General features: G+C 33.4%; 2 protein-coding genes across 8 annotated transcripts; one reads left to right on the top strand and one right to left on the bottom strand.

The window, feature by feature from the left end:
- Positions 1-12,929: 12,929 nt before the first annotated feature.
- Positions 12,930-17,233, top strand: LOC123528957 (uncharacterized). Of its 4 annotated transcripts, none has more exons than XM_045309064.2 (5): positions 12,930-13,086; positions 13,492-13,733; positions 14,024-14,156; positions 14,810-14,956; positions 15,158-17,233. In XM_045309064.2, the coding sequence occupies exons 1-5, from the start codon at positions 13,026-13,028 to the stop codon at positions 15,160-15,162; spliced, it is 588 nt and encodes a 195-aa protein (XP_045164999.2). In that variant the 5' UTR covers positions 12,930-13,025; the 3' UTR covers positions 15,163-17,233. The 4 variants fall into 4 exon arrangements, with proteins under 4 accessions (XP_045164999.2, XP_045165000.2, XP_045165003.2 ...); XM_045309065.2 differs by having other exon boundaries at positions 12,931-13,086; positions 13,495-13,733; XM_045309068.2 differs by lacking the exon at positions 12,930-13,086 and adding an exon at positions 13,088-13,109 and having other exon boundaries at positions 13,495-13,733.
- LOC123528956 (uncharacterized) lies at positions 17,231-27,124 on the bottom strand. 4 transcript variants are annotated; one of them, XM_045309058.2, is made up of 9 exons: positions 26,888-27,121; positions 25,883-26,027; positions 24,838-24,944; positions 24,296-24,482; positions 22,352-22,620; positions 22,107-22,185; positions 21,135-21,308; positions 20,100-20,186; positions 17,231-19,763 (listed from the first exon to the last, which is right to left on the bottom strand). In XM_045309058.2, exons 1-9 carry the CDS (start codon positions 27,002-27,004, stop codon positions 18,949-18,951), a joined length of 1,980 nt encoding a protein of 659 aa, XP_045164993.2. In that variant the 5' UTR covers positions 27,005-27,121; the 3' UTR covers positions 17,231-18,948. The 4 variants fall into 4 exon arrangements, 3 of the variants coding, with proteins under 3 accessions (XP_045164993.2, XP_045164998.1, XP_045164997.1); XM_045309063.2 differs by having other exon boundaries at positions 19,499-19,632; positions 26,888-27,124; XM_045309062.2 differs by having other exon boundaries at positions 19,617-19,759; positions 26,888-27,124.
- Positions 27,125-27,817: the final 693 nt, after the last annotated feature.

The following is a 27,817-nucleotide window of genomic DNA, read 5'->3' as shown; positions in this document are numbered from 1 at the left end:
TTAAAAGTGGAATTGCCTTTTTTAAAAACTGTTTCTGCTTAAAGACAAAACACTGCTTTTGTTGAAATATGCTGCACAAGTGCAACATGCATATTTTATTTGCAGTATCACTAGTCCCACATACATATTATGCTACATGTATTAGCAAAACAAGTTGTTGTCATAGCTAATGATATTTGCTGTTGTTGCAGTTTTTAAGGGAGCGGGGGAGAGCTGTTATTGTTTTTCTTTTCTTTTTTGCTTAAAAAATATAGAACTGGTTTACGCAATAGTTAACTAGAAGTATAGAAGTTTAGACCTTCTTGGCCGTGTTGTTAAGATCGCTGACTTCAAACCACTGGCCCCTGGAAACCCTGCTCTGCATGTAGAATTCTGTTTAGTTAGCTTGTGAAAATTCTGTGAATCTGCCCGTATGCTTCGCAAAATGTTCAAACAGGTACGTACCATCAAATGCTTGAGAGTGTCCATATGACCAATTTAAAACTATGAAATCATCAAGTACTTTTCTAAGATTGAATTCATTATTTTTTAATGAGATGTTTCCACTTTGGCAGTACTTTTAAAGAGGAAATTACAATCCCTTGTTTACACAGAACTTAAAAATATTCAACTGTTTAAAACTAATGGGAAATTTATGAAACTCGGACATGTATGTAAAATGTCATTAAATATAAGGTTTGAACGAATGGTAAAAAATTTAGTTTTGAATTTAGGTTAATGTGCTATTTTGATTTCGTAAATAATATATTACCACATATTGTATTGCCGAACATTTGCTATGCGATTGTCACTTTTTCAGTTTTATTTATATGCTCAACTCTGTCCTCTTTCACATGTTTTAAAATGTCGAGCAACATCATTTAAGGTACTTGCAATGACAATCAGCAAGTAGGCGGTTTCGGCATTCTCCATTTTCTACATGTTTAAGTACATATATGTCCGTAAAATGGCGAATTGCATAGCGAGAGTACGTAGTCATATGGAAATTACCGGGTGTCAATAAAAATATCTCTTCCAAGGCTTCTAAATTAACAACATTTTTTTTAATTTATGAAGCAGATAACAATGCATACAAAATATTAAAAATCATAAATACTTTAATTTGACAGTTCATGATTACTATATGATTTCTGATGTCATTTAATGAAACACTTTTTGGACGAGCTACCGGTCAATTGTCAAAACTATTGCCCCTCGATCCGACTCGTGAAATTACTACGCTGACGAATTACGTCTTTGTATTATTTTTGTAAATTAAAAGAGGGTTCTGCTACTTATTATTTCTAAAATAATGTCGAAAATTCGCTATCAACACTTTATTTTCATTTGTTTTAGTTACAGTTACTAACAAATGAAAGAACATTCTAAATTTCAAAACTTTTGAAATAAGTTTGCAAACTTGTCCATTTTTATTTCTCTTCAAATCGCATTATTCAAAGCATCATTTGTCTTTAAATATTCTCTGTTTACACATAAAGACTACGTACAACACCAGTTCAGCCAATCCTGGTAGAGGAAATGTCATATGGAGTTCAAGCTGAGTGACACTTGGAGGCTAGATACTATGTTTTATTATGCTCTGACATTCTTCTAAGTAAACGTGTGTGGCTATTTTGTTAAATGCTTGGAGTATCACTACAACACAGAAAATTGTGTATCTACTGAAGTGGACTCAATTGTAGCGTTAAAAATATCAGTTATTGTAATAACAATGAACTAGACGTTTAACGGTGTTTTACGACGCTACGGAACTTATTTTATTTATAAGGAAAAATTGCTAATATGAAGCGTCACTTGCGTACTGTTCATGTAATGTAAGACTGAATTGTTGGAGTAAAATAGAGCGTATGACGTTGCGTATATAATTCTGTTTTACACACCTGCTTTCCCTGCAGGAATTCTTTTCTTGAACCGAATAACACTTTGTAAACCATATTACATCATTCGTACGTTGGATAATGCATTTGACGTGAGTGAGTGATATGAACCAACGACACAATGCAAGAATTGCAACGAACCAGATTACCATTCACAAGTTTTAGTACTTAGACAAACGCTGCTCAAAGGTAACCGTGTTGATTACTTTTTGTTTCAGATTCTGGCAAAAAGCTCCATGGGCTTTTCCACTTCGAAATGAATAAAATTCGTCCATGGCTTTTATAGTAGTCGCAACTTGACCGCGATGGTTGACCTTAGGCTGATTATTCATATAGATTATTTCATTGTAGCAAATAAGGGGTGCTTAGGGAAGCCGTGTATTGTTCAGATTATGGAATTAGTTTGTATACAGTGCAGTATCAAAGTATATATACTTAGATTTGATCAGTTAAAACTTTCCAATACACTAATTTATATTTACACAAATTTATATTTCCATTTTCTCGTGCAGCTCATGTTTTATACACAACTGCAGTAAATCTATATCACGATAAAGCTACGTCAATTTTGAATTTATGAATGCAAAAAGATGAAGCGTCACTCCTTTTCAATAATAGGTTGTGCCTCATTATATATTATAATACAAAGGTCAACCATCGGCGTCTACTATAATATAGCGTACCGCTGACTTGTTTTTTACGTTTATCTATATTCCCGATGAATACCTGAAAAGGAATGCTTCGACGACAAAGTACTTAGCGTTCCTAAGACAACCCATTTACTTATGGAGTAGTTTAAATTACTTTGAACTATTACTATACGGACTTTACCTCAGGTAAGAAATCGGTTGCTATTCAAATAGGTTTCAACAAATCTTTTTTACTACAATCAAAGTAAAATCAAGTGATTGATACACGAACAATATTGACAAAAAAAGTGTGTTACAGTCTTAGCAATTTCTGATTCTAAATGAAGAATGATTGTGACACTGCTCAAAATATTTGTTATCTTCATATGTACTTTAGCCACTGGGTTTCAATTTATAGCCATATGGATGGTGTATAAATGCAAGCGCATACCATTAAAAATAAAATGCACGAACATAAGCTTCCTCGCAAGCGTCGCACTGTTATGTCTGTCAATTGTTTTGAGCCAGAGTACAGTCCGCATCTTTGCAAGGGATTACCTACTCTTACATTTCATACGAATAACCGTAGTAAGAATATGCCATACCGTGTCATGGGCAACTTTGGCTCACATTGCAGCGGATCGAATGGTGTCTGTAATAGCACCCTTTCGTTACAATAATCTTTTAACTAATGGAATTGTCAAACTCTTGACATTTCTTGATTGGATAATACCAGTAGCTGTTGCGGCTTTGGCGTGGACTTTCACAGCACTATTTTCTTTAGAGCAAATATGTGGTTATAACACGCATTATTATACGTGTTCGCAGATATTACGATACGCAAGCTTGGCTCTTTATTTAGTATATGGAATCATGTTCCTGTCATCGCACCTTGTCATAATAGTACACCATCAGAAGAAGAAATGAAAGAGCCACTTTAAACACAAGAAGTATGAAACGGATGTCCAAATTTACAGAACTCTTACTGAAGCTTTCATTTTTAAATTTCGTACTTCAGTTGCCTTTCGTAATCCATGAGATTCTCGTGGCCATATTCGAAGAATTGTTGGACAGTAGATGGCGTAACGCTTTTCAAATATTCATGCTGCTCTGTTATATTGCAAGCTCTGTAATAACGTCACAATTTTGCATTTGGAAGATAAAAGAGTGCCGTTACAACTTCATCAAGACATTTTTGTCATGGAATGAGAGCTACAGGCAGACAGCTGAACAAATGAGATCAAATATATTCCAAATTAGAATTGCGGAAAATAGACTATAAACCGAACTCCGGCAGCCCAGAAAACAGTAAACATTATTGTCAAACGGGCCAGTTGATCCTTCAATCAGAAAAAAGATTCTTATCAAATCACATGTACTACATTAAATAAAGGTTGCAACAGCAAGGAAAATTGTATTCCAAATGGATTGAACAAATTAAAGATTTACTGTATTCAAATAGGTTTGGAAACATTTGGGAACAACAATAAACCCTGAACAGAAAATGGTTTTCACTAGCTTTTAAACAAAAGATCAATGACCAGTACTTACAAATTTGAAATGACATTACACAAAATTCTTCTAGTAGCATTAACTACCGAATGTTTAAAACTGAACTGAAAATGAACCCATTTCTCAAAACTTCGCCAAACAAACTAAGTAGAATTCTTATTGCCTTCAGAACAAAAATTCAAATTTAGATTACCAGTTGAAGTAGGGAGATGACTGAAAGACTTTATTCTTTATGTAACAGAAATGAAGTAGGAGATGAATATCATTATATATTACAGTGTAGTTATTTTCATGAAGAAAGACAGAAAAAGATTAAAAAGTATTACTTTAGTCATCCAAATGTACTTAAGTCCAAGGCACTATTTAACACTGAAAATAAGAATGAATTGTTAAAATTGTGTAATTTTATAGACCTTATCATAAAAACTGTCAGGCAAGTTAGCCAGATTTAATAATCGGAGTTCTCTTTGCATCAGTAATACTGATGGACAAAGATATCTGTAATATTTTTGTGTAACTGTTCTATTTCTTTTCTTTTATTTAAATAAATAATTTCAATAACCAGAAAGTCAGTTATCTAAATCTTGCAAGAATTATGTATAATGCTAAATGGACAAAGATATCTTTAATGTTTTTGTGTAACTGTTCTATTTCTTTTCTTTTTTAAATAAATAATTTTAATAACCTGAAAGTCAGTCATCTAAATTTTGAAAGAATTATGTATAGTGCTATATACTGTTTTGACTGAAAGTTATGACAGATGAAGTAATACTTAAATTTAAAGTACAATTATAAAATGTTTGTTTAAAATGTGTATATATATGTTTAAATGATGGAACAAAACTACTTATGTTTAGAAATAAGTATGTATAGGTTTTGTACAATATATTATTGTCTACAATTCAGCATATACATTTTAATTAGTCATAGCTAAAGAGATAGTCATACAAATGTACAGATGGAGAAAGGAAACTTAAAATGTGTATGTATATGTTTATACAATTATATATATGTTAACAAAACAGAATGTACAGATTTTGTATAATTTAAATATTTACAAGTTAGTATGTACAATATAATTTAATTTAGTCAAAGCTTAATAGATAGTCATTTTGATGGAGAAAGAAACTTTATTTAATGTTTTTTGTGTAACTTATCTATTATTTGAAATAAGAAATTTTAAAAATCTAAAAGTCAGTCATCCAAAGTTTTTAGTATGTATGAATAACCTATAATGCTTTAAAAAAGTTTTTAAAAAACAAAATGACAAAAAATATTGTTTTAATACATCTAAATTTGGTAAGAATTACCTATAATGCTATATATACTATTCTGACTGAAAGATATGACAGAGAAACTAATACTTGGTTTTTAAACTGTGTACAATTATAATATGGTTATTTAAAACATTATATGCATGTTAACACAACAATAGAGACATGTTTTGTACAATATAAATGTTTTGGTATGCATAGTTTAATTAGTCACAGCTTAAATAGCCATATACCCCTAATAATTAAAAGATCCAGAAATCACAACATAAAATATAAATAATATATAAATTAACCTTATTATTATTATCATTATTGAGATACTTTTGATTCTTATCTGGAACTAAGTACAATAATTTAAATATTTTTAATATAATATGGACACAGCAACATTACATACAATTACAAGAGACTGGCTTAGTATTTTAAGTATGTCTGTGCTCATGTTCCTTTTATTTTCCTTTCGCAAAAGGAACACTATTACAAACATCAATACATCTATATTTTTATACATTATGAGATTGATCCAACTACTGTCATGACTGTTGAATAATTATTTTATATTATCAAGAAGTATGTTTTTCAACAATTGTTAAATGCAGTATGCGTAACCCAGTCATGTCTAATGCCAATGCCTTCTCTTTATAAATATGTATAAATTTATTCATACACTGCTTTAATGTAAATAAGATAGCAACTTTGTACCATTTTGCATATAGATCTATATGCCGGTTAATGTTTTGTGTTTAATTTTTCTAGAATGGTATAACCTTTTAAGCATATTACATAGCTTGGCTTTTTTTCTAAGACATATAATGCTAAACTCTACTATGTCCTACTAAATGGTTATGACTAATAACCATACTGTATAATTATAGATATTTGGTGTGTTTTTTTTCTTTTCTCATATTCATGAACAATTTGTTAAAATAGTATACTGTATGTACTACATCGAAGTTATTTCAAAAAGGTACCTAACCAAAATGAAATATTTATTTGTCTAAAAATACTTGTTACAATAATGACATGTTAATTTACACATTTATTTTTAAGTTACCATGAATGGTTTGTTAACACCAGTAATGTCTACACCTATGTCATATTTGTATATTTGGTAGAACAGGACAACGGTTATTTACAAACCTGAAGGTAGTCATTGTGTCATAATCATTGACCGTGTTGTTTTTGAGAAAAGCATGCTTAATTTACTTTTAGAGTCCCTCACACGTGATCTACCAGTAAAACAGTGTTCCGTGATTAATTTTTAAGGGGTCAAATTCAGTGTCACAAAATGGTTTTAATGTGGATAGAGATATCAATAAATAGAATTCACAGCAGTTGTGTCATTTTATGAAATTTAAATTTAAAATCTTTGAAAAAGACAGCATTCTCAATTTCTCAATTTGAATTTTATCGTCAGCATGCGATTTAAGATATTGGTCCATATTTCAGTGAAAAAAGTTCGAACGTCATCAAATCGTAGAACGAAGCATTGTTTTACATGAAAATTTAACAGCATATAAAACATTTATATTATTCTACAAAACCATTGTCAATTTACTCATTTATGTATTGAATTTCGGAAAGGGACTGCATGAAGTGGCCACATTTCTGGACAGTTCAGCGCCTTTAAAAACTCACCATGTTAAAAAAGCTGTTACATGTTTTCGTTTTGATGCATTTGCAACATCGTGCGAGTGTTTAAACTTTACATTACTTGGTAAAACATTGTTTTTGACAATTGTTTACATTTCTTTACAAATGGAATTTTTATTTAAAGGGGGACAACTCACTTAGAATATTTTATATCATTTTTTTATAAAACGTTTGTTCTTATCACATTTTGGGATACAAGAATGTCAGTATTTTAGGGTAAGAAGAAAATATTTTCTTAATCGGAATATTATACACGACCAAATGTAAACAAGATCAACAGTTTAATGAATATTGCAAAAATAAATGTGCCTGAATACAATAAGCTATGCCTCTTTGTAAAGGAAATAATTGTTAAAATTATGTACATGTCACAGTGTGAATATTAATACTACATTTTATATGCTACTTATAAGTTAGACTTAAGTAAAATGTTGTTCTCTCCCGACAGTCATATATCAACTTTACAGAATTTTATTAATCATGTTTTATCATTAACTATTGTATACGGCACGGTTATTAGTTTCTATGCCTTTTTTGTTGCCTCACTTGTTTGAGTAATATTATGTTATACCTCATGTTGTCATGTATTGTGACCTGAGAGAAATAAATAAAATTGAAATTGATATTCTTTATTACAGTTTATTTGATCATGAAAATGCCATTGATCATTCAAAACATCAATGCTTTCTAAATATAACAACATAATTATTCTGTAGGTTATACTCAGTGATATTATACCTGGTCCCTTTGTATCATGCAGTCCATTCAATGTACCTTTATGAAAAAGTTCTTCTGAAGTCAGTTTTTGGGGCGGGCTGGGGTTGCGCTTTTCATTACGTCTCATGATCAGCTATCATTTCTATGCTCCAATGGATCGTCTTGTAGAATTATATACATGTGTTCCGTTTGCTATTTGTGCGTGTACAAGGTAATCAAATGACAAATATAACTTTTATTTACATTGTCCTTTAATTTTGGAGTGAGTTTTTGTGTACAATAAACCAATTTAAACTCCCCAGTGGTGTTTTTGTCAACGAACGTTTAAAGATGGCGCCCCACTGTGTTTCTATATATATTCGTCCCCGTCTATAAATTTTACTTCTGTCTATATATTTAACTAAGCAATTATCTACACTATCATAAAATGTGCATGCCTATTTTTGTTTGATGTCTACATATTTTCTAGGACACGTGTTTGGCCCGTACAAGTCTAAACGTTTATTTGATATAAACCTAGTGTGTATATATATAAACACATACATAAATAATACATCATACGAAGTCATGCAAAATAACAACAATGTGTAGATAGATATTCCTATATATAAGAAACTAATAAATAATAATAAAGAAAGGCGTGTATTCCCATGCAACCAATGTTGATGCTTTTGCTGAACTACTCAACTTTCACTGGCCTATGAAAGATAGAGAAAAATATCTGAAACAGTAGAAATATGTAATATATTTCATAGAAAAAAAACTGTGAAGAAGATTATGTGAAAGAAAGTATCTAATATAGTCGACTGGAAGTAAGAAAAACTACGATAAAAAAGTCCATAGGACTCTACAAAAGAGAACGGATATCATTTAAAAGAAAACAATATTTGATAAGAATATAAAAATACTGCGCGTATGGAGATAACACTAACTAAACAGAAAGTGTACACAGCCAAATAATGGATCACACATCGCATATGCAACAAGCTTCTGGGTAAGCTATCCTTGTTCAAAATATGGATTTTTATGACCTGCTTATCCGTAAAAAAATGTTGAACATACCTTTCACATCCTCGGACGTTTTAAACTTGTACTGGCAGGTATTCACCGTTCCAATGCAAAGAGTCGCTTTTACCATCAAGATAAATCCAACATTTGATAACAATATATAAGGGAGAACAAAAATAATTCCTTTGCCTGTTCTTTTTTTAAAAATAACCAGAAATACTAAGATGTTGTCGGAATTCTAGACATGGCCAGGAGCAAAATAACTGTGTGTAGATGAAGATATCCCAGTTGCCCGTTTCGAAAAATTGTCACCTATTACCTTTGAGTACTTTCGCATGCATACAAATTAGTTAAACATGGCGTTCAAATACGTTCTGATGACAGAAGTGTACAAGACACACTCTATGCAAAACATAATATCACGGACAAACGTTTGGGAGGAGAATGGAAACATGCTTTACGACGCCGATGAAGACCTTTAATATCGGTCTTAGATATGTATATTTAAGAACTGATATAAACCATATTGGGACTTCTTGCAAATCCACGAATTGCGCTAGTGATTCTAGGATGATTATTATTTGCAAAAAGTCTCAATGTGGTTTATACCCGTATAAACGCACAGAAATAGCATTACATTCTTACGATTGCTTGATGCCAAAGATAAGTGGTTTGCTTTCCGTGAATGTAATAATTGAGAAACAAAATTAAATGTCAGGATATCAATCTTTTAAACAGCTAAATAGGACAGGAAAGCCCACCTCCAATTTCAAACACATGTATTCAATTAGGGCGGAAAAAATAAAATGAAACCTAGTGCAATAGCATGTATTTCTTGGTGTAGGCTCCCGTAATGATACAATGACAAGTGTTGTTATTAGAACACAATGGCATTCTGATATGTTCGGCCAAGGCGATGAGAGTCACTTCGAAGAATTGTGTGCATTTCCAGAAAGAGAGGGAAGCTATCATACACCCATTCCTGACATCGACGCGTCCACTATTGATGGATAAATACACGTAAATATAATAAAGCTGTTGAAATGGGGAGCTGGTGTCAGTTTAGCACTAAGACGCTTAACTGCATACTGCATTAAAGATCTCGTAAAGTACTTTTCAGTTGTACATGTCTAATGATTTTCAAGTATATTGTTTATATAACTTGTTTGAATATGCAGAAATGCATGTTTGGGTTCAATACGGGTGTCAAGGCAGTCTTTGACAATCTTCTTTAAAACGCATTCTGTCAAGCTGGTATAAATGGCACCATATGCTGATTGATTTTTTTTTCTGTGGGATAACGCAAGCACTAATCTCAAAGTTTCGACATTATTTATTTTCACCACAGTTTTTAGCTAAATATAACAGACAGAGTATTTTATTTCATTTTGACAATAACCTAAGTCTATCTCTAGCTGTCTCTCTTCTACCCCTTTTACGCTATAACTCCTTCATTTCTACATAAAAAGAAAAACAAATAAAAAAGATCAGAAGTTAGTTAATTTTCAGAGTGAAACAACTAATGTCTGAAATCTTTTTGAAGCAGAATCTAAAACAATCTAATATCTAAATAAGTACTAATAATGCAAAAAATAGATCAAAACATGAAAAATAAACCTATAGTAGTATTAATATAATAGTATTAAAATATCGCTCAGGATCTTATCAGATTTCTAAGATATCTTGAGTGTAATTAAGATTTTGGCACGGTCTGACACATCTGCCAGTAATTACAGTAATTTCATAATTTGGATATAATAGTAATTTTTCACAAATATTGAAACAGTCATTTAAAAAACTGGTAGTATCTCTAATTGTATGTCACCTAGAAGTTGCACTTTGTAATAAAAGGCAATCCCCTTCAGCGGATGACATCAAATCTTCACTAGAAATCAAGAAATAAACAACAAATCAGACAGGTGCATGTTCAAAGGTAAGTAATTATTGCTTTCCGTTCATTTAGCGGTAGTAACACAATTTTCTTCCTTTAAGTATTTCAATATACATCTAAAAGTGTATATAGTTTGAATGAAAAACTGCGGTATAGAATTTTACACATGTACATGAATAATCATAACACAAGTACGTTCCATTTTTACGAGTCGACGTTCGATTGGTCTCACAGTGTCATATGATACACGATTTTATCACTGCGTCAAAATGTTCTCTCGCGAGCCGTCTGTCCGAACACAATTTTGGAGTTTTTATAGTTGATGTATGCTTTATGGATGCCACCTCACCGAGTTCTTTTGGTAACATTAAATCTGAAACAAGAACGAATATTATAAATACAAGCAAAACATTTTCTTTTTGTTTATAGTGAATGGTGGCAACGCATAATGACAATTTAATGAAGTGATTATACTGACAATTTTGTTGCCTTTCAGTTTCCTGTTTACGAAGAAAAATCATGGCTGTTACGAGGAAGAGACACATTTAAAGACTTCCAGTATGAAGCTTCCGCCAATGAGTACAAATTCAAATTTACTGTGGAGCAGCGTACACATCTGGATTCACCCCACTCATTTCTACAACTATTTGCAAAAGCAATCGACAATCTTGCACGACAAACTAGTGGCGACACTGTTCTTAAACAGGTCAACGAGGAGTTTTGTAAAATGTGCTATGCGTCGCCAGGAATGTTGTTCGGTCCAAGACCTTCTCTTGGTGATGTCATCGAATCGCCTGGAACGATTAATTGGAGGCGTCTTGATCCTGGAGACGGTTGTCGGCGCCCTCTACTAAGATACTTCGCAAACACTTCCAGTATGAAGATCCCAGCCTCGGGACTGGTTCGACCTTCCGCCAGGTGGATTGTTTGGGCCTGAAAATGTCAGGGTTTTTTTTTTAAATCATTTTCTTTTTTGTGTAATATTTTTCAAAGAAAAAACGTTTTAATGATTCTTTAAAATTAAATATTTATTTTTAATTTTCGTTTTATTGATCAAATCATTAAAACATTACAAACAAACTTTGTTATTAAGCTGTTTCTTGAGAGAAATTGTCTAAAAATAATAAACATACATATGTACTTAATAATGAAAGTTCAATAATTCAAAGTCCCAAAACCTTATTTTCTTTCATAAATATAAACTACTTTCAACACTTCTAAACTCATAAGTTTTGATATTCTTAAGCTTATTTCTCCTTTTTAGGTGACCATTGCTTATCTGCACAGAAAAAAAATGGCGGCGTCCTCGGTGAATTGCATGAATTTGTTTTTAGTACAATCTTCTGACCTCGTGCAATAGTTTTGACAGTTGACTAGCAAGCCATTCAGTGCGTGCTTCATTACATGACATCAGAAATTATTTTCACATTTTTGTAGCATTTTACTTATAAGCCTAGTAAACATGCGTTAGATATTGACTGGTCATAGAGCTCAAACTATGAACCGGCTATTTATTCATTCATTATTTGAGCCGTGCCATGAGAAAACCAACATAGTGGGTTTGCGACCAGCATGGATCCAGACCAGCCTGCGCATCCGCGCAGTCTGGTCAGGATCCATGTTGTTCGCTAACAGTTTCTCAAATTCCAAAAGGCTTTGAAAGCGAACAGCATGGATCCTGACCAGACTGCGCGGATGCGCAGGCTGGTCTGGATCCATGCTGGTCGCCAACCCACTATGTTGGTTTTCTCGTGGCACGGCTCATTTTCTTTATTTTGTTGTGTTTAACGTCGCACTGACACAATTATAGGTCATATGGCGACTTTCCAGCTTATATGGTTGAAGGAAGACTTCAGGTGCCCCTCCGTACATCATCTAATTACGAGCGGGCACTTGAGTAGAACCACCACCCTTCCGTAAGCCAACAGGATAGAAGAATTCAACGCCTCGGATGAGGCTCGAACCAACATAGGTGAGGGGCAAGTGATATCAAGTCAGCTTACCTTAATCACTCGGCCATGGATGCCACTGGCTATTTATTTAAGGAGTCAATAAAATTACAATTATTTTTTAAGCATTAAGATATTGGGGAAGCCATTCGTTTACCAGAAATAGGATAATAAAATCATGATTTAATTCCATCATAAACGAACTAAAACAAATAAATAATACGTATAATGTACGTTTACATAAATATATTTACTGATTAACACGACCTCATTTGCGTGTCAAAACGTATTTTACATACTGACAAATATTATTTAAACATGTCCAAGTTCACGCGTTGCTTCCATATTAAGGTAAGTCAGTTGTTGTGATATCCGAGTGGCTACTCAACTTTTAATTGTTGTTTCCCGGTATCTGTGCCGATAAACATGGATCAAACTTGTTATTATAGTCAAGAAATATTATATATATTATTGTTGGAACATGAAGCATAAAATATGATGAATACTTCTAAAAGATGAACATACACTGGGTTCTAGCTGCAGTAGGATTTTTGAATATTGGATATGTTATATGTGGTACATTTATTTTCTTATGTGTGGTACATTTTCTTTTGTTGATATATTTCAACTGCTTTGCCTTACACATTATCAATACTGAACGTAGTTTTGTTGTTATCAATGTTCATGCTGTATTTCCATTTCATCTTTTCTCTTTTGGTACTGTTTTAACCATCAACTTCCTAAATTTCTATAATGAACTTGTCCATCTTTCACTTTGGACAGTTCCATTAACTGTTAAAAGGGGTGCTTACAAACAGAAAGACAAAATTAATCATGTTTACCATGATGAGGGTTAAGTAGGAGTTTTTGAATTGCTCTTTATAATAAATGCCGTCAAAATACGGTCAGTTTAAGTTACTGAAAAAAGAACAACAATAACAAAAAAAACATGGCTTTACATGTTCTTTTAATCCACCATAGCAGATACCAGTATAACACTGGACTCGGACACAGAGTGTGGAGGGACATACAACCTCAAGGATGGTACCTTGCAGATTATTTACCATGGTACCAGGTTAAACGATTGTACTTTTACTGTGGATACAAATGATTCTACAAAGAAAATTTGTGCTTATTTCGAAAAGATGAGCATTAACTCCTGTGAAACTACTATAAAGTTCTATGGATACCATGGCAAATACGGTGAACGTATGGATTTTCATGTAAGTTCCCACATAATTAATTCATGCATGAGTTAAACATTGTTTTTAAACAATTCATCCAAAGTAAACAAAGGAATGCTTTAGATAATCATATAGCAAAACATTAGACAATTCTTCCTATACTCAGAGATATTCTATTAATATATTTACACAGCACAGCAAATGTTCGGGCAAAATGCCATTATAAGCTATTCGGTCATAACATCACTTTACGGGTATGTACATGCGTATTCTTATATTTTGGTATAAGTAAAAAGTTGGTTGACTATTGATTTTCAATTCTATTTTAGACATTTTCCTGTGAATCAGATGAGACAACTGAATACTGCCCAGCCCTCGTCACTAAATTACATATTACCCTGAAACACTGGGGACCACAGACTGCGGATGAAGTTAATATGAAAATCACGTATAAAATTGACAGTAAGTAATTGACTTGAGTCACTTTCATTACGCTTCCAATTCCTACGAATTAGTATATGAGCCGTGCCATGTGAAAACCAACATAGTGGCTTTGCGACCAGCATGGATCCAGACCAGCCTGCGCATCCGCGCAGTCTGGTCAGGATCCATGCTGTTCGCTTTTAAAGCCTATTGGAATTGGAGAAACTGTTAGCGAACAGCATGGATCCTGACCAGACTGCGCGGATGCGCAGGCTGGTCTGGATCCATGCTGGTCGCAAACCCACTATGTTGGTTTTCTCGTGGCGCGGCTCATATGATTTGATTTTATCTGTTTACATCTTTGAGCTACAGTCGACTATTTAAATGCTTTGTACTGTTAAATTCCTGAATGAATAGTAAAATAACCCAATTATAAATTTAGAAAAAATAAAGGAAGTTTTTCGGGTGATTTCAAAACTTGTAAATATTTCAGATATGAATTTGAAAGTCAAAGATAAATATTCAGAAGGAAACACTACCCCTCCCCCAAAACCGTACCAGTATAGCAGTAAATGTATGGATGATAAAATCGATATCTGAAGACATAAAACAATATAATTTTCTAAAGCCGCTTATTTATTAATACAAATATCTATATAAAGCCACTGTTGCAATATATGTATTACTTGCAGACACATATATCTATTTGATTGTTGGTTTTGTTTGCCTGGCGGTCCTTATGATCATTATACCCGCGGTTATCATCATACGCTACAGAAAACATAAAGCTGGTGTTAAACTGGTCAGCAACAGCAAACAAGATCTCATCACGACCCTATGTAAGTTATACTTTTACTTATCTAATCCTTTCATAACACTCTTGTATCATTTTATCTGCAATCCATCATTTAGGTCATTTGAATGGTTAAACAGAAACTTCTTAATGATAAACCGTTTGTACCATAAAAATACCGTACTATTCAAATAACATTTACAGGCGTTTAATTACCATATAATTATATTTAAAGAAATTGTTTCAGCGTAACTGTCTACATGTTACTTGAAAAGAAGCACGCAAGCTACACAAGACTTAATACTAGATACGCTGATGTCGCTGAATTGAGACAAAAACAATCTAACCACGAAGAATGACAAATATAAACTATCCGCAAAGGATGCAAACACAAGCGGACTTTGTGCAATAAATAACACAGATTAAAAGAAATGAAATTAGTTAGCATAGAACTTTTCAACTGGGAGGTAAGCTTGCAGTAAAAGAATCCCAGTTCCTGGTGGAAAAGCAAAAAAGAGGAGAGTTATAATAAGTCGAGGTCGATAAAAAAGACAGTTATAAATATTCTAAAAAAGAAACTTTAGTCTGACGCAGGTACATAAATGTGGCGAGTGTAAAGAATTGATTATGTAGAAACCTCGTTAAAAACATTATGATGCAAGAAGTTGGAATAAAAATCCGGTAATAAACCGGTAATAAACAGAGAATTCGACAACAGTTTTAACCTTTAGCATGCTAGATAAATTGTCGTCTGTTGGAAATGTCGTCTGCTAAAATTGTAAAGTTCATTCAATTTGCTCAAAAATTGGAAGAAATATTGTCAGAGTATCAAACAGCTTGGAACCTGATCAGACGCCGATTTAATCGGCGTCTGATCTGGTTCCAAGCTGTTTGCAAAGGCTGTTAAATTCGCCTGCAGCAGGCTAAGGGTTAAAGAGAAACATGTTTGAACATACAAATTTTTACGAATATAATTTATGTTATTAATTTGGTGTCCAAGTTTTGTTCTCTTCTCTTATATAAAAATTCGTATATGACTTTCATATAAGGGAATATGTAGCGTGTTCTTCATATTGGCCGTTCTTTACACAATACAATTCCCAATTTTATATAAAGAAATAGAATGGTAAAAGAAGGCATGGTTTGTATAAAGCATCGTGTTCGATGAAACAGGTCAGAAGACAGATATCAAAGCAGCTCAGTAGCAGTGGGTTTTAAGAACTGCCTATCGCAGTCTTCCACTTATTTTGTCAAAGAGGAAAGCGAAGCGTCCAACTGTAAAAGGGCTGAACATGTGGTGTGTCGCAAATTGTAAACACTCTTTGCATGTTATGACACCAAACTATAGATCAGGTGAGCTAGGGAGATACCATCTATATATTACAAACTATGTCAGAATAACTCTGGTGTAAATAATGACATTCTGATAATATCATTTCGCAAAACAGAAAGGTTTGAATAATTGTAACAATGGTCAAACAGACTGTTTATCAAGTGAGATATGATCATCTGAACATGATCCTATTCAGTTACTATATTTTTCAACAAAAATATCTTTTGATCTGTTCGTATAGACCTAGTATTTGTCTGTGATAGGTAGATGATCTTTATTATCGTGTTTCTTCAATAAAAGAAACAACATCCTAACAATTGTAAGTAGTGATACTGTCAAGTATTTTGACCGGAGATAACATTGTGTCAACCAGGAAGACCAGTTACTGAGATTAAATCTGAAAGCTATACATCCAAGTTGGTTAAGGTCATTTCCCTGTAGTTAGCAACAGCATACTTGAGTGTCAAATAAATGGCGTCCGGAAACTGTGTTAGATTATAATGATAATTGAGGTGCGCCATGAGAATACCAACATAGTGGCTTTGCGAACAACATGGATCCAGACCAGCCTGCGCATCCGCACAGTCTGGTCAGGATCCATGCTGTTCGCTAACAGTTTTTCTAATTGCAATAGGCTTTGAAAGCGAACAGCATGTTGTTCGCAAAGCCATTATGTTGATATTCTCATGGCGCGGCTCAGTTATCATTATAATCTAACACAGTTTCTGCACGCCATTTATTTGAGACCAAACATGATCCGGACGAGACAATGCTGAACATAACGTCATACAAGAATCAGTGCCTGTGTCAGTACATGGTCACTATAGTTTAAGTAAGTCGTCAAAACGTTCATATTTGAGTAGTTGTATTTTGCCACATAGACACGCAATAAGATCAACATACTCATTGTGTACAAACAGACAGACCACCCAAGTTTATAATTTTTGAAAACATGCAAAATTAGTATCATGAAATAAATGTTTTATGTTTCATGTGTTTGGTTTTTAACTAGTTAAACCTTTTTCAAACGTAGCTCACCTTCACTTTTTCTAAAATATCGGTCTAAGAGTAGGAAAATCTGTATTTACGAAAGTTGTAGCTCACACGACAGCAATTCTTTAAAAGAATAGAACTTTGCATGGATCCTTTGAAATGGCCAGAAAATACAACAACACTGGTTCAAAATACTGGTTTACTTTTTTAAGGTTAAATTAACTTCATAGGCTTGTAACGGGAAAGCTTTTATCAATTCCTGTAACAATCTTAAAGTGTTAAAATGAGCTGCACAAGTGATTTATGCAAATGAATTTAATAACATAAAACATTTTCAGGTCATTTTTGTGCAGCTTTTTCTGATTTAGTTTGAATATTTGACCAGTAGACTACTTGTAGTAATTCTGATAACTATCCTTCTATTTTATAGATAGCACTTATTTTTTTTATCATCATTATTAGTATCATCATTATCATTGCTATATCGTTATTATATCATTACTTTTGAAGAGCCTGTTTTCTTCGTAAGAATTACGATCCATTATACCAACCCCATTATTAACTTACTGGTAAATGGCTTATATCTCTTATCTTTGTAGAACACTTTCATTATCAAAACTTGGCAGCACTTAGTTTTAAGTTATATACGTAGGAAACGGAAGCAACAAACGTATATCATACCTAAAAAATATGACATACTTTTACACTGTAAAATTATTGCACAATAATAACCATGGTTCTGTAAAATCAGAGATTTAACATGGGATTAATGTTCGTCAAAGTCGTGTTTTTGATTATTTCTTGTCTAAAAGTCCTCGAAAATAATAGACTAAATAATGTTGAAAAGTTACTGATTACGCATAGATTAAACCTTGTGTACTAGTATTAGATTAGTCGTAAATTCCATGAACTTTGATCACGTGCAAATATCTGATACTACAGTTACAATTTATCTATAGCTAATTTTATCTTACAGGTTGTCCCATAATATGTGATATCATTTTATGTGTCTATTTATAAAAGGTATGGTTTCACAACATAGGCTCAAAATGACGTATCTTTCGCTTATTTTGACCATCACTCTCCCTCCACAGACGTACATGTATGTTCCTGGTACAAAGCTTCGCATTTCACCATTTTTTTCTGATAGTAACAGTTTATGAGATTAATAGACTTTTGCTGCAGATATACGTTTGTAGACTCTGTCTGTCGAATACCTCCATAAAAGGATATCTTGGTAATTCAGATTACGTGAATGGACGTCAATTTTTGTTAAAAGGGACGTCATTTTGGAGATAATTTGTAAAATCACACTTTTCATAACTAATGAATATATAGTAGTATCTTCAATAATGGAAGATTAAAATATATATACCGTACATGTATATGAAATAAAATGTGCAAACTAATTATATTGACTACATGTTTAATAAACTTCACTTTGGGTATAACAGTCTTCCGTGCGAGGAAGGTCGATGGTTCTACCAAGGTGCCCGCCTGTTCCTGAAATAATGTCTGGTGGAGCAGCACCAAGGTTCTTCTCCAAACATTGAAAGCTGGAAAGTCGCCATATAACCTATAATTGTTGTCGGTGTGACTTTAAACCCAACAAAAAATATGCTACATAATGCATACATAAAATTCTTAATAAACTATACGGATACACAAAATGGTATCATATTTTTATACAGTTTGTATCAACAGAATCAACATTATCGTAGATTTTTCAGAATATATAATAAGGACAGTGAATGCATTGTATTTACCGTAACGTTAGTTTCCGTCTCGGAAAGCAATAGATATTTAAGAACTTTTCTGGAAATGGTGTGAAATTTGATAGATTTTGTTTGCAAAAATGTGCAGTGTTTTATAAAGTCCCAATGATCATTGTAATTCGGTGATTTATTGCATGTGGTTGGTTCGTCATTGTCATGATGCTTCGAAATATCACTATGAATATTGAGACAATTTAATAAAGCATCACTTTCATGATGATCAACAATGTCATTTTTCTCTCCATCACAGACATCTGAAGAGTCAGTTTGACTATCACAGAAAGTTACAAAGTGCATCCCAATGTCTGATTGTCTATCTTGAATCACGGACCTAACTTTGTCCAAAGCAACACATGGAATATATTCTCCATGTCTTTGTTCTAACAATTCATTCCACCGTTTATCAATCAAGTCTTTGTCAGATATAGAAACACTTTCTTTATCATATATAGTTTTATTATCAACATTGTAGCCCTTTTTCTTGTATATTTCACACAATTCTATTAATCCCCAAGATAAAACAATAATAACATCCTTGTAGTCTTCTCCAGCTTTTTCAGCAAAGTCCCTCCAGTTCTGGAAGGCTGTTTCCGGCTTATCATGAACTTGTATATCATATTTCTGCAAACACAGAGTTAAGTTATCCACATCTGTTTTATGTATTTTCGTGTCTGGATGATAAAGTATCATCACGTCTTTCTCCCTTTTTGATATTCCCAATGTTCCGACAATACTCCTGGTTATTTGTCTTTCTTAAAAGAATGATCAGTTTATACAATGAAAAACTTTTATTTACCAGAAGAAAATTTTCTTTTGGGAAAATTAAAGTAGTTTATTTGGACATTCAAAATTTATTAAATGAAACAATTTTATAACCCTTAAATACAATGCATAAAATTAGAATTTAGAAAAAGGTCTCAACTACTTTCGATTATTTACGAGTTCTTCTTTTAGTATATATATTAAAGTTTAGAAGTATGTATTAATGCTTACATTCGTTAGAAGTATGCATATGCTCTTTCATGGAGTTTTTGTCAGCTATACATGTAATATCTTTCACATACTTCAGAAGATAATGCTTTAAATACCTGAATACCACTTGCTTGGAGTATATGGCTCAACCTGAAGGTCTCTACCTGCATCACAGCTTCTTCTAATGTTTTCAGTTCTTCTTTCTGATAATTAAGACAATAATAATATTAATGTGCAATCCCAAAATAGCCATTTAAATTAATGGTTGCTTTATCTGAAATCAAGAAACGAAGCGGTGAAACCGCACAATAAACTTTTAGTCTTGAAACGAATGTGCTTTTCCTTTTGGAACGACAGAATCACCAGATAAGCTCTAAACATTCGTAACACAATTAATAAATGTCATTAAGTTGAAAAGAATACTATATAGTTAATGAATGGTGATATCGTTACTTTTATATTCGTAGAGTGCTGTTCTGTGTTCAAAATGCAATATATTCCTTAAATAAACACTAGTCAAATCGTTCCTGCTTCAATTGCTTGACGGAAAGATTCACGTTACAAGCCACGGACCAACTCTCTCAAATGTTATAAGAAATGTCAAAGTCTGTAAAAAGTAAGGATGGCACGACTATTTTAGAATACTAGTAAAAAGTAACTGACGATCAGTCGTTTCCATGGTTACAGAAGACAAAGCACTGCAAATGATTCAATTATTTATATCACCAAATCAACGTTGATAAGGGATAACTGCCAATTTTTAAGCCAGACATTCTACCAAAGAAATATGATACTTCTATAGCTCTTTGATTCTACGCAGCTATTTTCTGTAAATTTAAATTGATGAACCGATTGACTTTAATAATTTCCTATCAAAGGCTCCTGTTCTATAAAAGAGGGGAAGTAATTTCATAAACAGAAAAAGCTAACAAATATCGTGTAGTAATTAGACAAAAGACGACTGCAATACGTCAACTACCAGTCACTATATAACAGGTTGGTTTCAAAGAGTGCCCATTCAAAAAAATATAATCTCTTAAAAATGATTTATTCATAGCACAGATGTAGACAACAATGCAAACTGTCTTATTCTCTATTATCTCCATGCTGATGACGTACACAAAACTAGAATAAAGTTTTTTCTTACTAACTTTTGCCACGGAAACATTTCAGCCAAACAATCACTGTGACAATGCAGCAGACGCCGATCAGTCCAGTAACCATACCATACACAACAACATCGATCTTGACAGAGTCATCAGTATTCTTCTCTATGTTACCACCTAAACCACTATCGAACTTTTCACTATGCTGACTGTTGTGTTCTGTAAGGATAAATCATGTATTACATTCATTGTAATCATATTCAAACTAACGCTTTTACATCAAATAATCGCAATCTTCATATTGTATGATTGGTATATATATCTTTTAAAATTATCATTGCCATTGATAAAGTTACAGAAAAAGCTGATATGATCATAGTACGTAAAATCAATCGAATGTTTCTCATTGCAGAGTTGGTGCAGCCGTTCTGCGCCTGCGCGGAATTATTATCCATTGGAGCGCACGGCAAAATTACTCATTTTTTTTGCATGTCCGCACGCATTTAGAGTATCAAATGCATAATATACTGACTAGAGATTAGGGTTAGTATCACCATGGTTACAAGATATATACATTTAAGATATTTTCTTTCAAATTTAGTTAATCCGGTATATACCGGAGTCTGTAATATATCACAGGTGCACCAACTCTGTATTTAGTCACAGCCAAATCAATCGCATTGGTAGCCAATTAGAAGAGCGTTCACTTCGAGCATGCAGGTCGTGGGGTCGCTCCATATCTTCGTCATACAAAAGATCTAATAAACACTGTGAACATGAAACGCCTCCATGCAACATCATAGCAGACTCGGTTTGCCCGAGTCTATCTATTAGAGCTAGTGAAATATGCAACACTCCTCATGCCCCCTACCATGGTATCACTAGATCCCTTTCTTCTCAAAAACACTTATGGTAATATCAGATGTACACAGTGATAAATACAAAAATACAAACTGTAGAACACGTTTTATAATCGGCCTAAAATAAGTCAGTATAATCCATGAAGTCAAGAGTTACCTTCCTCGTACGGTCTTGCTCTTGCTGTATGACTTGAGAAGTGATCGGGGATTTCTCCTTCAGAGCAAGATACTGTCAACTGAAACAGTGCAAGCAGACTACAGTAAACACATTACTATAAGCCTATTTGTATGCAAATTAAAGTAACAAATGAATATTTGTTCAGCATTTAAATGCATGAAGTCCCTGGTATAGCACTGAAAATGACAAAAAGTAGATATAATGTAAAGGAAAGAAACACATACCATCGCATAAAATTCAGAGAAACCTAGACTCTGGGAAACTCCTGAGAAGTAGATTTCTCTCTCTGCATTCACTTTTACTGGTAGTGTAAGGATCGGAACATGCGGACTGTGGTCAATGTCTTCAGGAAATATTGATACACGTGCAATGAGATAAGGGTTGACATTTGAGAAATAGCCTCTGAATCTGGTAAAATTTGTTGAAATCATTTCAGCTTTCAGATTCATACGAAGTTCATCTTGATTACGTTCTCGGTAGCAATAACAGGCATCTGAAATAAAAACAGTTGTATCATTCTAAATTTCAAAAACAAGAGAGTTTTCAAAAAAAATGAAGATTAAGACAAACAGATCAGCAGGTGAAGAAATGTAAAGCTATATTTTTATACATTTTTAACTGGCATAAATAAGATCTGTGAAAAGATATTTTGGAAGTACTGAATGCAACCAAGCAACATGATAGCAGACTCGGTTAAATTTGAACGAGCTTTGAAATTAAAACAATACTCTTAGAACCTGCATCTGCGCAACAAAACTCTCATTCAGCTGGCTGCCTACATCATTTGAAAAAGATAATATTATAGTTCTTTTTATTTTGCTCAAGCCGGCAACGGAAAGTATAATTACTTTTGAAGTAAAACATGTGGACCGTTCTATGACAGAACATGTATTATTGATACAAAAAACAAGATTGAGATAATAAAATATTCATGAAGAACATTCTTTATCCTTTCAAATCTGATTAGAAGAAATTATTGAGAAATTATGCGGCGTATGACTAACTAAACATCATACATTTGAATATTTAGAAACAGTTTAAAATGATTTTACTGAATCGTGTGTGTGTGTGTATGTGTTGTTTTGTTTTTTTTTTTGTTTCATTGAGGGCCTTTTATCTATACACCTCTATATTTTCACGGTACTTAGGTACTTTGAAATTTCGTTTACAAAAACAACACAAGTAAAATTTATTTGTAAAATATGAATGGATATGATTTGCCTTAAATAACTGAATTACAATATACTAGTTTCTACACGAACATAAGAGAAACAATGATTTTCTAATATTTTAAACTATATATTATGCTAAAATGATATCATTTCAATTATACAGGATTGCTCAATGGAACGTCCCATTTGTGTTATGAATTATTTGCTTACATCAATTAAAACAGAAGACAAATGTTGAGACTCGAATATATGGACAGGGAGCGTATCAAAAGTCCACTTAATTCTTGCGACATGAAGATATGGACAGGGAGCGTATCAAAAGTCCACTTAATTCTTGCGACATGAAGATATGGGCACGGAGCGTATCAAATGTCCACTTAATTCTTGCGACTTGGAGATATGGACAGGGAGCGTATCAAAAGTCCACTTAATCCTTGCGACATGAAGATATGGACAATGAGCGTATCAAAAGTCCACTTAATTCTTGCGACTTGAAGATATGGACAAGGAGCGTATCAAAAGTCCACTTAATTGTTGAGATTCAAAGATATGGGCACGGAGAGTATCAAAAGTCCAGTTAATTAATTCTTGAGACTTGAAGATATGGGCAAACAGCGTGGCAAAAATGAAGATATCGACAAGGAGCGTAACAAAAGTCCATTTAATTCTTCAGACTTGAATATATGGGCAAACAGCGTGACAAAAATAAAGATATAGGCAAGGAGCGTAACAAAAGTCCACTTAATTCTTTAGACTTAACGTTATGGGCACGAAGCGTAACAAAAGTCCACTTAATTCTTGAAACTTGAAGATATGGGCAAGGAGAGTAACAAAAGTCCACTTAATTCTTGCGACTTGACGATATGGGCACGAAGCGTAACAAAAGTCCACTTAATTTTTGCGACATGAAGATATGGGCACGGAGCGTAACAAAAGTCCAATTAATTGTTCAGGCTTGAATGGCATTTTATTCAAATGAATTTAACTGACACATACCTCTTGATGACAGAAAAGTGTGCGTAGATACATGGTACATGTGACATAGATGAAGGCAGTAAGTGATGTTCAGATCTGTAATGTCACAGCCACAAGATGTCAAATTGATTCGATGTAACTCGGCTATAATGGTAGTGTTTGTGGTTGGTGGTACCTTTATACAGTTCATGTTAGCATATCTGCTGCCCTGCACACAAGAATTAAAGTTTGGTCATTCTTTGGATAACAAATAAATTTAACAATATTCTAGAATTTCTTTACTCTTAAACTTGGTATCTGCAACGCACAGCTTTTTTTATCGAGGCCTTAGAAACGTGGATAGAGAAGTGAAGACTTTTGAAAGATGCCTGTGTGAAATCCCTTACAGAGGCTCTCATCAGCAGGCCAAATATCTCCTGATTGCGGACTAAGTTTGGAATTATTCAGCACAATGAATAAAAAGCATCGCCTTAAAAGAATTCTAATGAAGCTGCAAAACTATAGATCCTGAAAATCAACGAATGTTACAATTGTTACTATATCAAGTAAAATTCTAAACTTACATTATGTTCAATACTTCTACTGTCTACATGTATAAGAAAATAGTCTGTTGTTTCCACCTGATTATTAACAAACGAAAGCCTAACGATCAGATTTGTCATATCTTCATCTGAAATTTAAACAAAATGCCAAGTTGATGCATGGTGTATAAGTGTTTAGTATACAGGGCAATTATTGTTATTTCACCTTAGTACGACACCTGCAAATAACTATAACCTAAAACACGCGAAAGGTGAGTAAGTTTCTTAACCTTACCCTGCTAAATTTCTATAATTAACTTGTCCATCTATAAATGTGGACAGTACCATTAATTGTTTGAAGGGGTGTTTATTGAAAATTTACTGATTGCAGACTATGATGTGCAAAAGCATCATCACTTGCCAATCACTTGCCATAAGCAGGCTAAAGGTTAAAGGAGTTAAGGAGGAAAACTGTGTGATGTAAATCAGAATCATTTTACACATAATTATCTGACAGATCTTGTATGAACTCAGTAGATTGATAATATTATTATTGAAATTATTGCTAAATGATATCGCTAGGTGTGTTTCGGCATGATCACTTTTCAGAACATAAAGTGAGCAGTCTGTGTTAAAACTATTAAAGGTATACACACTGTTATCAGCGATTCTAAAGAAATTTCAGATAATGTTAATTGGCAATACATTTAAAACAGTGAAACAATGTAATATCCTACATCGCAGCAAACGTACAGCAAATATATTTGTGAAAAGAAGAGTGTATAGTTTTTCGTGTGTTCAAATTATATATACCGTAGAGAAACATTTTCTCAAAATAACCACTAACTGAAAATTCCTTACGCATGTGACAATCCAAATGACCGAACAAATGTTATTCCAAACAACAACTCAACAAAATGACCAGCATTTGTTTCAGAAGACATTGGGAGAAAACTTGTCTTAGATTTCAGCGGAAGAGGGTGTGGTAGCGGGAGATGAATGTTTGCATTAAATCTTGTTCAATAGGTATGGGCATGCAATCCTAAGCATTTCTTGAGAGAAAAAAAAACCGAAAATTTTAAACTACCTTTATTAAAGATCCATTTAATGCTTCCAGTGATGACATTGTCCTCTTTAAGTTCAACATGGAAACTAGCAGTAATATTCACATCTTGAGCAATGTTAACCGCAGTTTCTACCCGAGGAATCTGTGCTTTTTGTAACTTCATAAACTAGGAGAGAAAATACTACAATTAAGGGGTTACAATACAATTTATACAACTTACTAAAATATTTTATAATTACAATGTTGGAGCAGACTTCATTCCTGACTAAACTGAACTTCGTAGATGTTTGATTTTTTAAGACCGGTCTACAAACCTAGCTTTATCACATTGAACGTATGAATGTATGCGGTACTGGCCAAATCGGGGTTCGAACCTGAAGTCGCTGAACATCTTACTAATATTAATGAGAACAGGTTCTCGTTTACCAGAGTTCTACCGTAGATCACTGGTGGGTCATTGCACGACTATGTTGCAGCTCTATTGAATGGGAATGATGAAACGAAACTCATTAAAAAAGTTTACAGGCCAGCCTAAATTGAAAAATTAAAATACCAGACTCAGTTGAAAAGTTTATAGACCAAACGTAATTGCAACGTTTACAGACCAAACTCATCTTAGGGGTCTCCGTTGCCGAGTGGTTAAGGTCGCTGACTTCAAATCACTTGCCCCTAACCGATTTGGGTTCGAACCTCACTCGGGGCGTTGAATTCTTCGTCATTCATGTAAGGAAGCCATCCAGCTGGCTTACGGAAGGTCGGTGGTTCTACCTAGGTGCCCGCTCGCGATGAAATAATGCACGGATGGGGAACCTGGGGTCTTCCTCCACCATCACAGCTGGAAAGTCGCCATATGACCTATAATTGTGTCGGTGCGACGTTAAACCGAAAAAAAAAGGTTTAAAGAAATAGTTTCACAATTGTCTTGCATTTAGTTTTTACTGCAATTAATTCAATTTAATTATACTTTTCACATAATCATACGTCTCGGTTCACCTTTACCAAAGCAACAAACAGAAAATGGCATACCTTATTCCTATTAAAACATTTTGAAGTTTCATTTGAAACGTGTTTCCTATTTAACACAGCTGATAAATTTCCACCACATAAAACTAAAACAAATATACCAAATATCCGAATAAACATTTCCTTGTATGTTTATGTGTATAAATATCCTAATTATCGCATAAACATTTCCTTCCAAACTCAAAACATTATATCGATAATAGTTAAAATTTGTATACTAGTATTCTAGTATTCACAGTTTTATATAGATTCACTCGTCTCTATATCCTGTGTAAAATATTGAAACATCCATCCAAATTTTGATTAAATGTCAGATATCTATAATATATATTTTTTTGTTCATAACTGAAATGATGAAACACCCACACATATATGGCGAGCAATGTTAAAAGAAACAGTAACTGGTTTGTATGTAAACTGAAGTATTTTAGCGTTCTTTTACAAAAGCAGTTACTTTAATAACATCACCTCGACTACTGAGATTGAAACAACTTTTTTACAACTTTTTTTGCAGTTTTAAGCGGTTAACAAAATTTCAAGCTCTAATGGAGGTGAACAGCGATGAAAATCATAAAAGCTGTACTTTAAGTCTTCAGGGGTGGATAATGTTTTTGGTAAGAGGTAGGGGTGTCAGCAAGGTGTACGCAAATATACATTAAACGGTGACTCTGTTTAATAAATGAGCGGAATTTATGGCTATTCAGCTCTACCATACAGTGTTGGCACAAGCTCTTTTTTCTCAAATATTATTCATAGACAGCTCCCATTTCCAAAGTTTCATCCTTAATAAAGATATACATGTATAACAATTAAAACTGAAAATTCTCCTTAAATGACTTAGAGTTTTAGCCAATCAGAGCACAGCGTACGTGCTCAAGCTGAGTTATTGCGATTGGTCACCGTCTGTCGTCTGTCCGTCTATCGTCAATCAAC

Source organism: Mercenaria mercenaria, chromosome 13 (genome assembly GCF_021730395.1).
Source record: "Mercenaria mercenaria strain notata chromosome 13, MADL_Memer_1, whole genome shotgun sequence".
Taxonomy (NCBI): domain Eukaryota; kingdom Metazoa; phylum Mollusca; class Bivalvia; order Venerida; family Veneridae; genus Mercenaria; species Mercenaria mercenaria.
Note: the sequence above shows the minus strand (reverse complement) of the source record. Positions and strands in the feature narration are given on the sequence as shown.

Coding starts and splice junctions, on each gene's coding strand:
- LOC123528957 (XM_045309064.2), top strand. CDS start 13,026: ATGAACATACACTGGGTTCTAGCTGCAGTAGGATTTTTGAATATTGGA. Junction 13,087..13,491: donor TATTGGATATGTTATATGTG/GTACATTTATTT, acceptor AATCCACCATAG/CAGATACCAGTATAACACTG. Junction 13,734..14,023: donor GTGAACGTATGGATTTTCAT/GTAAGTTCCCAC, acceptor ATTCTATTTTAG/ACATTTTCCTGTGAATCAGA.
- LOC123528956 (XM_045309058.2), bottom strand. CDS start 27,004: ATGTTTATTCGGATATTTGGTATATTTGTTTTAGTTTTATGTGGTGGA. Junction 24,945..25,882: donor TAAATGGATCTTTAATAAAG/GTAGTTTAAAAT, acceptor TTTAAATTTCAG/ATGAAGATATGACAAATCTG. Junction 22,186..22,351: donor TCTCTGAATTTTATGCGATG/GTATGTGTTTCT, acceptor GCACTGTTTCAG/TTGACAGTATCTTGCTCTGA.